Source organism: Stomoxys calcitrans, chromosome 5 (genome assembly GCF_963082655.1).
Source record: "Stomoxys calcitrans chromosome 5, idStoCalc2.1, whole genome shotgun sequence".
Classification (NCBI taxonomy): Eukaryota; Metazoa; Arthropoda; class Insecta; order Diptera; family Muscidae; genus Stomoxys; species Stomoxys calcitrans.
Genome location: NC_081556.1, coordinates 124,172,562 through 124,187,002, shown reverse-complemented (window position 1 = coordinate 124,187,002; position 14,441 = coordinate 124,172,562). Strand labels below are relative to the sequence as shown.

Genomic DNA, 14,441 nt, shown 5'->3' with positions numbered 1-14,441 from the left:
TTTAGCACGAGTACTTCCTATTAGTGTAGGTCAGTTAGGATTGTAAATGGGCCATATCGGCCAATGTTTTGATATAGCTGCCGATCTTGGATCTTGACTCGCTGAGCCTCTAGAGGGCGCAATTATCCATATGGCCTTTTGCTGTGACTTCCAACAACCGTGTTAACTAAGGTCCAAATCGGTTCAAAACTTGATATAGCTGTCATGTGAACCGATCTCGGATCTTGAATTCTCGGGCCTCTAAAGTGCGCAACTATTATCCGATTTGATCGAAATTTAACTTCGACTTGTAACAAATATGCCAAGTTTAGTCTAAATCGGTTCATAACCTAATATAACTCCCATATAAACTTATTTCGGATCTTTACTTCTTGATCCGCTGCGGGGAGCATTTATTATCAGATTTGGCTGAAATTTTGCATGAAGTGTTCAGTGTCCGGTTCATAACCTGATATAGCTCCCATATAAACCGATCTCAATTCTTCACTTCTTGAGCTGCTAGAGGTCGCAATTCTTATCCGATTTGGCTGAAATTTTGCACCAAGTGTTTAATTTTGAATTTAAAGAACTGCGCCAAGTATGGCTCATATTGATACTTGATATAGCTCCCATATAAACAAATCCTGGATCTTGACTTCTTGAGCCTCTAGAGGGCGCAATTCTTATATGGTTTAGTTGAAATTTTGCAAGAAGTGTTTTGGTTTGACCATCAACAACTTTGCGAAGTATGGTCTAAATCGGTTTATAACTTGATAAAAGGTTATAAAATGATCTCGGCTCTTCACTTCTTGTGCCGCTAGAGGGCGCAATCATCATCTAATTTGGCTGAAATTTTGCAAGAAGTCTTTTGGTTTGACCTTAAATAACAATGCCAAGTATGGCCCAAATCGGCTCATAACTTGGTATAGCTCCCATATAAACCAATCTCAGTTCTTGACTTCTTAAGTAGCTATAGGACGCAATTATTAAACGATTTGGCTAAATTTCGCATGAAGTGTTTTGTTTTGACTTCCAACAACTGAACCAAGTTTGGTCTAAATCGGTTCATAACCTGAATAGCTCCCATATAAACAGATCGCCCAATATTATCAACCACTATAGGGAGCAACCGTAGCGCAGAGGTTAGCATGTCCGCCTATGACGCTGAACGCCTGGGTTCGAATCCTGGCGAGACCAAGAGAAAAATTTTCAGCGGTGGTTTTCCCCTCCTAATGCTGGCAACATTTGTGAGGTACTATGCCATGTAAAACTTCTCTCCAAAGAGGTGTTGCACTGCGGCACACCGTTCGGCCCCTTATTATTGAGCTTAAACTTGAATCGGACTGCACTCATTGATATGTGAGAAGTTTGCCCCTGCGCTACGGTGGCCTCCGAAATGACGTAGTTACTACACATAAATCGCCCCTTGGTAGTTGATGTACTCTGCACGGCCGCTCACTAAAAATAAGTCCAACGGAGTAAACTATTTCAAAAATCATACTTTTGATGGATCAGCCTTCATATTTTTTCAAAATATCGCAACTTGATATTGCAAAGTGTTTAAACGGAGCCTATGCTATGGAGAAAGATATTCCATAGCGCCCACAATTGGTTTCCCCTTTCTTTGTTACCCCCTATCAAACAATTGCACAACACTTACCGGCAATTTCCACATATCTTCCAAACGCGACTCTGGACTCTTGCCTCTCTTGGAACGGCAAATCATAATAATTTCCTTCAATTCATAACAAGAATACAAAAGTTTTTCCAATAAAACTTTGCCCATAAAACCAGAGGCTCCAGTGATAAACACTGTCTTGCCTTTGTAATATTGTTGGACCGGTGTTAGTTCTGACATGTTCGCCTGTAAATAAAAAAAAAAACATAAAAAATTAATGAAAAATTGGTGCTGGTGATTGTGTAAGCAATAAATGGTTGCATTAATAGCAGTAATATCTGTGGAAACAAAGTATAAAATAAGAAAATAGCACCCTCTAGACCATAACGTCATCAACGATGATGATGACAATGATGCTGTGGTGTGGTGTTAGGGGGTCCACATCTAATGTTGTTAAATATTGTACAAATGTTTGAAAATGAATTATTTTTATGGGAAAACAGTGGTTAAAAACCAGTTGGTATCAAATTCGATATTTGTATCAAATTAATTTATTGGGTTGCGGATTTTTCATATAGTCGGCGTTGACAAATTTTTTCACAGCTTGTGACTCTGTAATTGCATTCTTTCTTCTGTCAGTTATCAGCTGTTACTTTCAGCTTGCTTTAGAAAAAAAGGTGTAAAAAAGTATATTTGATTAAAGTTCATTCTAAGTTTTATTAAAAATGCATTTACTTTCTTTTAAAAAATCCGCAATTACTTTTTGGGCAACCCAATAATTTTAGTAAAAAAATTATATGTGGTATTTTAAAAAACTTAAAAAATTATCTAAGGAAAAAAATATATTCCAGTGATATTCATTCTAATGGTCAACAGCCCGTATCTCCGCCCCTTGGGAGATTAAGGAAAGCCATAATAGGCAACCATAAAAAATAGAAAAAAAATATTGTCAAATTTTTATAATTTTTTTTTTTGTTTTTTGACAATGTCGTTTTTTTTTTTTTTGAAAATTCAAAGTTTTAATTGAATTAATAAAAAATTTTTTGTCACTGATCTGATAAATATTTTTTTTCTCCTCTTATTTCATACTGTGCGTAATTAATTTGCAACGCTTCTTATATCACAACTAAAATTGCCTAAGCCCTTCCAGCTATTGTCTTTACGGCATCTTATCTTAAATGAAGCCTAAAGTATCGATTGTATGATAAGGCAGCTGTCTGTCTATGCTTTGGAGCGCAAATACATTGCCCAGAATGGCAAAAAACCACTGTGGACTGCAGTTCAGATTTGCAGCACTTGCAGCAGCTACTATATGGTATTTACTCAGATTGCATACGCGGCTAATGCAACTTTCAAAAAAAGGAAACACCACAAGTAAGGCAATTGCAACAAACCGATACTGCAAGCCAGCCAGCCAACCAGCCATTCAGCCAGGCCGCTTATTTGTGTGTCTGTTTGTGAGACGGCCGGCCTTTCTGCATTCAAGAAAGTGAGCAGCAATTGAAAATATTTCTTGTTTGCATGCATTTTTGCAGTCTGGTTTTTGTTCGGCCACAATATCGGCCAATTGTGTAACTTTTGCCAATTTTTATTTTTCTGCAACTTCACTAAAGAGTTTTTATTTCACAGAGGAGGGGGTAAGGAGCAATTTTGTGACGGGTTCCTGTGGGCTGTTTGACTTGTAAAGCCTCACCTTGCCCACTACTCATAGTCAACTGGTGATACCTGTCATATCATTTAAGTTTTATTTTTTGAATGGTAGACTCCAATGATGATCATGATGATGTTTTGACTTTAATCAAATATCATTTCCAGTAGGTTGATGATGAGGCAGCATTTTGTTGCTTACTAAGTTTACAAAAAAGTTAAGCGCCTGCAATTCATTCATACACCTATTTCAGCCTTTGTTTGAATTGCATGGTTATAGTTTTGAATTGGCTCCAATTGTCCCATTACAAAATATAATAAAAATATGGGCAATTTGTTGTGTTTGCTCACAGCAGTCAAATGCACTAAATTTCTACCGCAATAAGAAGTAATTTTTTTGTGATGCCATTTTCCTTATAACTCGTTCGCCTTATAACTAAGAGCTAATTTCCACAGAAAAACAAGTTAAAACGCATAAAGCTTACATTATTTGACCCAATTTCAAATACTTGCAATTTTCCGTCTATTGGCAAACTTTTGTTTGTTGCACAGCCTACCGCCCCACTTACTCACTCTTTAAATGGGTTTGTGGTAAACATTTTTATTTTCAACTTTTTCTTGCCTTACAGCAAACATGTAATTTTATTTCTCTTTTACAAAATGTAATTAAAATTGTGCGGTGGTGTTAATGTTGGAAATTGTTATGGAAAATCAATTAAAAATGCAAATGAAATTGATGTTTGCTTCTGAAAACATTAGGTTACAAAACGTTGTGAAAAATTAAAACAAACAAGATTTCAACGAAATCGAATGAAAATTGCGCCCTCTAGAGGCTCAAGAAGTCAAGATTCCAGATCCGTTTATATGACAGATATATCAGGTTATGCACCATACTTAATACAGTTATTGGAAGTCATAACAAAAAATCTCATGCAAAATTTCTCCCAAATCGGATAAGAATAGCCCCCTCTAATGACTCAAGAAGTTTTAGTTTGTTTTCTCTTTGTAACTTTATAGGCTGACCTCAATTTTTATGGGGTTTTCCATCATATAAATACCAAGTTAATGAATAATTTTTCACTTATCATCAAAGCATTTATTAAAAATTTTGTCTAAAAAATGCGACTTTTGTGTCGGCAAATCGGGCCGAATGGCAGCTATGTGCAAATAATGTCAGATCTGATCCATACTCGGATGTAAAGGGGTACAATGCAACTCACTGTACAACCATAACGGGTAGTAAATACGCCCCTTGACACTTGGCCCATAATTTTTATATAAGATTCGCTCTTTAATCTTAAATAGCTTTCATTTAAGTCCCTTATTATGCTAATCAGTCTACATGCCCGTTTGGGAGGTGTTTGGGGTGGGGCGCTCTCCTAGGTACTGGTCCCAAAAATTTGAAAGTATGACGTTTGTTCTGAGTTACCATTAAGGTGCAAACAAACATTGAAATAAATTGGTCTACGGATTTCTGATATCTCGGATGACATCGGATATATCCCAATTTATGACGAACCTTTCGTCTTCAGCTAAGGTTACGTAAAATCGGCCACCAAAAAAGTTTGACTTGAGAACTTTTAACCATTTTGAGGATTTACTCTACTGACTACCTATCGCCCTAACTAGGATTTTTTCCCTAGACTGAGTGTTAATGAGCACTTACTCAGTACAACCGTCAATCTTGGTGTTGGAAATGCCATCTAAGGGTGATTGGTAATAAGTCAGGAGAGCAAACTTCCAAAACAGTTAAAAAGTTATTAGGTCAAAAAATTTTTGGGGCCCGTTTTTACATTAAACTTGACCAAAGACGAAGGTTCTCCACATTTTGCTACATCTCCGGGAAATAGCAGAGATTGGTGGACCGAAATTTTTGAATGTTTGTTTGTACTTTAAGGGAGGTAACGCCCCTTCTAAGGGGAGCGTCCCACACCAAACACCCTCCAAACGGGAATGTAAACCGATGGGTACAATATTTGACATAAATGTAAACTATTTCATTGTTGAGTACAAATTTGATATTAAAGTTATGAGCCAAGTGTAAGGGACGCGTCCCAGATGTTATGAAGTCGAGGTTTCGGTTAATGGATAGAATTTTGGATAGATTTTGGTGTAAGTGTACTATTAATCACTTACACCAAAATCTATCCAAAATTCTATCCATTAACCGAAACCTCGACTTCATAACATCTGGGACGCGTCCCTTACACTTGGCTCATAACTTTAATATCAAATTTGTACTCAACAATGAAATAGTTTACATTTATGTCAAATATTGTACCCATCGGTTTACATTCCCGTTTGGAGGGTGTTTGGTGTGGGACGCTCCCCTTAGAAGGGGCGTTACCTCCCTTAAAGTACAAACAAACATTCAAAAATTTCGGTCCACCAATCTCTGCTATTTCCCGGAGATGTAGCAAAATGTGGAGAACCTTCGTCTTTGGTCAAGTTTAATGTAAAAACGGGCCCCAAAAATTTTTTGACCTAATAACTTTTTAACTGTTTTGGAAGTTTGCTCTCCTGACTTATTACCAATCACCCTTAGATGGCATTTCCAACACCAAGATTGACGGTTGTACTGAGTAAGTGCTCATTACAAACATTAGCCGAAAACTCGACTTCAGTTTCCCTGGAATGTGTAAGGTACTTTTTTCTGGTTTTGCAATCTCGTGTGCTCTACAAATTCCTGGGATTTTTCTCTGTGACCTGACTCCCAGAGAACAGGTTAATTTTAAACTATTCAGAAAGCATGTTGAGAGGTTTTCAGCAGTCAAGGGCTGCTTTTGAGATCAGAAATACATTCTCTAGCGATTAAATGACTGGCAGGTCGTCTAAGAAAATATATATGCCAAGCAAACGTCGTTAATACATTATATCTTGGCCATTATACCACTTCTTTCATGGCTTGCCGGCTCAGACAATATGTACTTTATACTGTCTGCGACAGCGTGCTTTGTATCATAGAGCAATTTGTGTAGCCACAATGTCCAGAGACATTAAGTGTAGAATTAGATTCAGTGTATCAGATGGTGTCGCCCTCAATGCGGGTAAAGTCATCCTTTGGAACCGACTGAGTATTAAACAGTGAATGGATTTTTGTATCAGATGGTGTCGCCCTCAATACGGCTAAAGTCATCCTTTGGAACCGACTGAGTATTAAACAGAGAATGGATTTTCGTATTTCCGTCCACCAGACCACAACACCATATAACATTAATGATCTGACAATTGCAGCATACAGCCAATGTATGATACAACGTTAGAACTCCAAACTTTTGCCAATTGCCCTATTGCAGGTCTATAGGACTCGAGTTCCTTGTATTACTTCCCAAAATGTTGGATTCAAAGTTCAATTTCTTGTCTAGCGAAACACCCAGATATCTGGCGCTTTCAGTAAACGGAACATTCTCTTCTTCCAAGGAGACAGATGCCATTGTGAGTTCCTAGTATCTTTTAGGGAAAAGAGCAACTCCGTTTTAGACGAATTCACTCCTAGACCACTTTCCGTCGCCCACTTTGCTGTCGTACAAGGAGATATATCTTATGCGGAGATAATACGGCTTATAAAACGTTTATTCACCGTGTTTTTTTTTACCAAAAAGATACATCGATATCTTCTTTTCTTCTCTTGTTATACCCTCCAAGATAGAATGGGGGCATACTTTCTTTGTCATTCCGTGTGTGAAGTGTATATATTCTTAAAGTCGATCTAGCTGTGTCTGTGCATCTGTAGAAAGCACGCTAACTTTAGAACGAGTAAGCTACCCAATCAAAATGTTGCAAAAGTGTTTTTCATTGGCGTAGGTCGGTTGGGATTGTAAATGGACCAAATCGATCCATGTTTCGATATAGCTCCCATATAAACCGAACTCCCGATTATACTTCTTGAGTCCCTAGGGAGCGCAGTCTTATCTGATTTTCATGAAAGTTTGCTCGACGAATTCTCTTATGACCTTTAACATCGCTCTCTTATGACCTCCAACATCTGTGCCAAGTATGATTCGGATGGGTCCACAACCCTATATAGCTTCCATATAAACCGATCTCCCGATTTGATTCTTCAGCCTCATTAAATGTACAATTTGATTTGTTTCATAAAAAAAATCGTAAAATACCTAAAAAAAACCTGTATATATTTATTTAATCCGATTATTATAATATTAATTAAAATTGTCAACAATTATTTTTGTTTTTTGCAATTATTGTGGGCTTATTATTTAATTTGTTATTTTTTAACATCTTCAGCATTATTTATTTGGGTTCACTCTTAAAGCATTTGCAAATATATTGCATGCGCTTGCATTGCATTTGATACGAGTAGTACAAAACGAAAGACTTAAGAAACAAACTTGTTGAACCAGCCAAAAATGGGGTTATTGGCCGTGTTTACATTTTTTGCGAATACATTTATGTGCTACCTGTGGATATCTGGTCATGCGTTGTAGTCTTTCCATCTGCTTAGACTTGCAGCGACTACAATTTTGGTTTTTTCTTGGCTCAAAAATAAGAAAAACATTTTTTATTTATAAGTTGTTCACGCTATTAAATCAGTTACAAATACACACACACTTGCTTAAATTAATACTTTGTTTCCTAGTTTTCCACAAGTTTTAGTTTTGTGAAAATTTTCCATTGATCTCCTACGAGAAAAGCATGTTTAAATCTTCATGAAATAAATGGCCAAAGGCTTAAATATTTAATAATGGAAAATTTTTGATATACTGGAAAATTTTTGATTATTTGTTTTTTTTGGTTTCTTTGAGAGGGAAAACAAAATATTTGTTTGGGTTGCTATGATGAGTCGACCAAAGATAATCACAGCAAATGCAAATTTTGCCCATGAACATTCCACTAAGGAACAGGGGCAAACTTCTCACATATCAATGAGTGCAGTCCGATTCAAGTGTTAAGCTCAATGATAAGGGGCCTCCTTTTTATAGACGAGTCCGAACGGCGTGCAGAATTGCGTCCTCTAGAAGCTCAAGAAGTAAAGATCCCAGATCAGTTTATATGACAGCTATATCAGGTTATGAACCGATTTGCACCATACTTTGCAGTTGTTGGAATTGATACCAAAACGCCACGTACAAAATTACAGTCAAATCGGATAAGAATTGCGCCCTCTAAAAGCTCAACAAGTCAAGACCCAAGATTGGTTCATATGGCAGCTATATCAGGTTATGAACCGATTTTAACCATAATAAGCACAGTTATTGGAAGTGATACCAAAACACCACGTGCAAAATTTCAGTCATCGGACGATAGAGGCTCAGGAAATCAAGACCCAAGATCGCTTTATATGGCAGCTATATCAAAACATGGACCGATTTGAACCATACTTAACACAGTTGTTGGAAGTGATACCACGTGCAAAATGTCAGTCAAATCGGACGATAATTGCGCCCTCTAGAGGCTCAAGAAGTCAAGACCCAAAATCGGTTTATATGGCAGCTATATCAGATTATGAACCGATTTTCACCATACTTAACACAGTTGTTGAAAGTGATACTAAAACACCAAAATGCTAAATTTCCGTCAAATCGGACGATAAATGCGCCCTCTAAAGGCTCAAGAAGTTAAAACCCAAGATCGGTTTATATGGCAGCTATATCAAAACATGGACCAATTTGGCCCATTTACAATCCCTAATATACTACACTAATATTTGTATTTGTGCAAAATCTCAAGCGCCTAGCTTTACTCCTTCGAAAGTAAGCGTGCGGACGGATGGACGGACAGACGGACGGACAGACGAACTGACGGACTGACATGGTTAGTTTGATATAAAATGTCATGACGATCAAGAATATATACATTTTATGGGGTCTTAGACGCATATTTCGAGGTGTTTCAAACAGAATGACGAAGTAAGTATACCCCCATCCTATGGTGGACGGTATAAAAAGAATATGAATACACATAGGCATAACATTAAATTAATCTACAAATAAAGAAAAACCACATGAAACTCCGAATGCAAAATACAAATTTGCCCATGAACATTCTATTAAGAAACAGGGGCAAACTTCACCCAATTCAATGAGCGCTGTTGAATTTAAGTTTAAGTACTCAATGATAAGAGACCTCCATTTTATAGGCGAGTCCAAACGGCGTGGCGCAGTGCTTCACCTCTTTGGGAAGAAATTTTTGCATGACTGCCATACCAAATGGTAACCACCGCTGATGTTTTCTGATGTTCTTGCCAGGATTCGAACCAAGGCGTTCTGCGTTATAGGCGGACATGCTAATCTCTGCGCTACGGTGGCCTACAATAACATGTTTTATATGTCAAGAATGAAAGGTATTGTAAGGTTTTAAAAAATTTATATTTGTCACTAAAGACATGTACTTTCACCGCAAACAAAGTCCAACGTTTTTCACAAAAGAAGTTTAAAGAATTTTTTTTTTCTTTTTTTTGTGTAGAGAAGTTTGTGTGCTTACAGGCATGTGTGATATTCATATATCAGTACTTGGTTTATGTAGACAATAAAATGCTTTCCAATAATTTTCTCTTGACTGAACACAGCTCTTCCATAGACACTCGTTCCAATTGACATAATTAATTAATAATTGTGTCATCTTTTTTTTTAACAATTAACATAAGGCCTTCATAGCAAAATAAAAAAAAATTGACTTGACTACAAACAACAAAAAAAAAACAAATTTGTGCAAAAATAGTACAGACTAAGGCCATTGCAAAGATTTTTTTTTAATAAACGTCTATCATATCGTCATGGCATAAGAACACCAGCTTTGTTCAAAAATCGATATTACATCCGATTGAATTAAAACATAGGCTAACTAACAGTCACTGTAACTTCTCGGTTGATCGCTGAACTACTATTTGGTAACTACTCATGCGTCCATTCTTCTATGTAGACCTGTGATGGACAAGATGGTTTTGTTTTTGGTTGGCGTAGCAACATACTACAACAAGAAATGGAAACCACATTTTGTCCTTGAACATGTTAAAATTTTATTTTGTTTTTCACAAATACAAGCTTTTGCCTTACATTGTTATGGAAGCTATGGAAAATTCCACTAGAGAGATATTATGTTTTTTTTTTTCAAATTAAAGAAGTGGCAATCACAATTTTTTTATTTAAAAACTGAATTAATAATACGATTGAAAGAAGCAACAAATTATACATTTTTACCTCAAATGGTGCTTGTCGTAGTAAACACTATCGTTTGTTCTAGGCGCTAATAATTTCGATAACAACGTGGTTTGAACAATTTCTAATGGTTATCAACAGTTTATTGCATTTATTAATAGTTATGGAATTTTTCAGTAAAGTAGATTAGCCTATAGCTATTGAAGCATATTCGTATTAAAAGTTAATAAGTGTTATAAATTTAAATATAAAATATACTAAGAATTGGCCTACTTGAATTCTTCCAATTTTATTTATTGTGAATATTCGCACTGAAATTATGTTGATCCGAACTTGAAACTAGAGAAGAAGACGAAGTAAGGCGAAGCCTCGAGGGCACCATAGGTCTGGGACATCTATATGGCTAAGATAAGAATAAGGGCGAGCTAAAAAAAGGCACAGAACAAATCCTGCATGTCATTTTTCAGCTTCGTGGAAGATACATCGCACAGTGGGAGAAAATCAAAAAAAAAAAAAATAGTAAAAAATTTGGTGTGTGAGAACGGTTAGAGATATCTCTTCGAAATTTGAAATGGTTAAGGCTGAGGTGGAAAAATTCTAAGAATACAACGAATAGGGATATCTTATTAAAAAATTAAAAATAAATTCTGCCCAATATTTTTTACAAAAATCCCCAAAATACCTCTTTTGGGTAAAGATGGTTTCAAAATTAACATTTTTTAGTAAATTTGATGTAAAGGCTACAAATATTGGCCATATGAGGTAAAAAAAACATGTGCCCGATTGGGGGATCTGGGCTATGGAATTTTTAAACTCGAGGGGTTTTTCCAATTTTATAAGAAGAAATTTTCTATTTGGAAATACATATAGCACCCGTTAAGGTTGACATATCTTGTTCAAATTTCACTTAAAAAGCATCTACAATATGTCATCTTTACAAACAAAAAAGAAAAAGTCAATAAAGATTAATCAATGAAAATACTTTTTTTTACCAAAAAAATGCAAAAAATAACTTTTTTTTACATTTTTTGACTTGCCGCGGCAAAGTCGTTGCAAACTTTGTCATGTATCCAAATCATGCATAAAAATGAAAATCGATCCACAAATGACTTCGCAAATTGCAAAATACGAAGCAGATTTCTGTCAAATTGCAAAAAAAATAAAGTCGAATATCTCCGAAACCAGTGATAGATATTGTAGAACTCAAACCGACTTTTTTGTGGAAATTTTTGAGCACTATCCAATAAAAATTTTTTGAAAACCAGACCATAAATGAAGATTTGGCAGACCAAAACATTTTTCGAAATACCGAGGTGACCAAATTTAGGAGCCTGCCAAAAGGCGCCCGGATAACCCTGGGCCTTGAAATTCTGGACACGATATCTTAAACACCTCAGCTATAACCATTTCAAATAGATGTCTTTACACACACAGCATATTTTCGATTTTCTCCCGCTGTGAAAAGTAAGGCGAGACCACGAGGACACAATAGCTCTGAAGAAGAATAACGCGTGCTAAAAAAGGCTCAGAACAAATCCTGCATTCCATTCTGCAGCTTCGTAGAAGATACATCATAGGCTTTTAGAGTACATTAAGAACTCAGAGAAAGTATGCAGAATGCCTAGTGAGAAAACAATACTCCTGTAAATACGCGGGGATACACATTTCCCGAAATCTTTCTAACGAACAATTTGTCGCGGAAAAGTTTGGCTCTGACGAGAATTCGGCGGGGATTGTTGAGGGCACAATAGTTCTGGGACATCTATATGGCTGAGTTAAAATAAGAATAAGATCGAGCTAAAAAACAGGCTCAGAACAAATCCTGCATTGCATTCTGCAGCTTCGTGGAAGATACATCGTAGGTTTTTGGGATACGGAAGATCCTGTTCTCCACACCTATTATGGTAGAGTACATTCAAAACTCATAGGATGTATGTAAAATTCCTAGTGAGAAAATAATACTGATGTAACTAAATGGCAGATATTCTCAAACTGTATCTGCATTTCATATGTAACAGTTGAATGGAAAGACACAATTATCAAAATTAGGAAAACCGCAATACTGGAAGCAAAAGGGTTTTCGTCCTATGAGTGTTTCACTCTTTATGCTAAAGTCTCTACCCCCTGTTCCTTACTGGAATGTTCAACTCCTCTTTGATACAAATGCTCGACAACCCTGTATATTAGCTGTACTTTTCGCAATGCATGTGTTTTTGTGTAATGGCAAATTTTCTGTCTGTGCAAATTACACTACTTCCATGGTACGTACAAGATTCTGTGCGTCCGTTGGAAGTTGTATAGATGGTTTCGAACGGTAGGCGGTAGCAACGACTATCACTGTTGCTTCACGCGCCCAGGCTCGAATCCTCTGCCGAATCCTTTCACCTCCAAGGTTTATGCCTTCAAACTTTTCATGAGTATAGTTGCCACTGCTAAAAACTCAGGTGGTGTTCGTAATTTTACTTAAACTTTGAAACAAGCATGCACTTTACCAAACATGGGTAAAAGCATATTATCGTTGACGATAACTCTTCTGAAACTTAATACTGAATGAACTTCTCAAAGAAATTTCGAATGTTAGTTCAATATATGTAACTAAAATATTTACAATTTTTATTATTTACATTCCACTAAGGAACAAGAGCAAACTTCTCACATATCAATGAGTGCAGTCCGATTCAAGTTTAAGCTCAATGCTAAGGGGCCTCCTTTTTATAGCCGAGTCCGAACGGCGTGCCGCAGTGCGACACCTCTTTGGAGAGAAGTTTTACATGGCATCATGATACATGATACCTCACAAATGTTGCCAGCATTAGGAGGGGAAAACCACCGCTGAAAATGTTTTCTGATGGTCTCGCCAGAATTCGAACTCAGGCGTTCAGCGTCATATGCGGACATGCTAACCTCTGTGCTACAGTGGCCTCCTAATTAAAAAATTAATTGAAAAAGTAATTTTTTAATTGAATCTGTACTCGTTTTCAGTTAGGGTCGTGACTAAAATTTTTGTAATTTTTAATTCAAAAATTAATTGCTTCAATCATTATTTTAATCGATTTAATCGATTAATCAATTACGATCTTGATTGAAATGTTTGTCATTTTCAATTAAAAACTTTATTGATCCATAATTTTTTTTTTTTAATTGAATCCGACAATAATTTTATATATAAAATGTGATTGGAAATTATATCAATAAATCAATCAATTAAACGGACTGGCCAATATTTTTTTTTGGAATCTAAACTTTTTATCAATTACTGTCGTGGTTAAAATTTTTGAAATTTTCACAAAAAAGTTAATTGATTCAATCATGTTCTTAATTAAATCTAAATTTCTTCAATTACGCTCGTGATTAAAATTTTTGAAATTTTCAATTAAAAAATTAATTGATTAATTCATTTTTTTAATTGAATCCGAAAAGTTTTATATACAAAGTGTGATTGAAAATGGTATCTTTTTCAATTAAACAATTAAAGTCCTAGACCATTAACTTTTTTGCTTTATGTCACTTCATTCATTCACCAATTCATTGAAAACAGCTGAATGTGTAAAGGGAAAACAGCTGTTTTCATTGAATTGGCAAACGAATCGAGTGACAACAAGTAAAACCGTGCTATGTTCACCCGGGCCGAATCTTGGGAACCCACCACCATGGATTCTGCTAAAATATGAGAGCTATATCAGGTTATAGACCTATTTGGGCCTTACTTGGCACAGTTGTGGGAAGTCGTACAGTACACTTCAGCCAAATCGGATAAAAATTGTGGCTTGTAAGGACACAAGAAGTCAAATCGGCAGAGGGCTTTATATGGGACCTATATCAGGTTCTTGACCGATTTTGAGCATACTTAGTACAGTTGTTGAAATTCATAAGAGAACACTATGTGCAAAATTTCATCCAAATCAGACAAAAATTTTGGCTTGTAAGGGCACATGAAATCAAATCGGCAGATCGGTTTATATGGGAGCTATATAGAAATCTGAACCGATATGGTGCATTTGCAATCCCCAACGACCAACATCAATAGGAAGTATCTGTGCAAAGTTTTAAGCGGCTATCTTTACGTGTTCGAACGCTATTGT

At 36.2% G+C, this 14,441-nt stretch overlaps 1 protein-coding gene across 2 annotated transcripts in view; it reads right to left on the bottom strand.

Moving 5' to 3' along the window:
• Positions 1-14,441, bottom strand: part of LOC106091539 (putative fatty acyl-CoA reductase CG5065) — a 50,491-nt gene that overhangs the window by 26,195 nt on the left and 9,855 nt on the right. For both annotated transcript variants that reach the window (XM_013258085.2, XM_013258093.2), the window contains exon 2: positions 1,640-1,843. In XM_013258085.2, coding sequence (XP_013113539.1) covers positions 1,640-1,837 — 198 coding nt within the window. In that variant the 5' untranslated portion in view covers positions 1,838-1,843. The remainder of the gene's footprint in view (positions 1-1,639; positions 1,844-14,441) is intronic.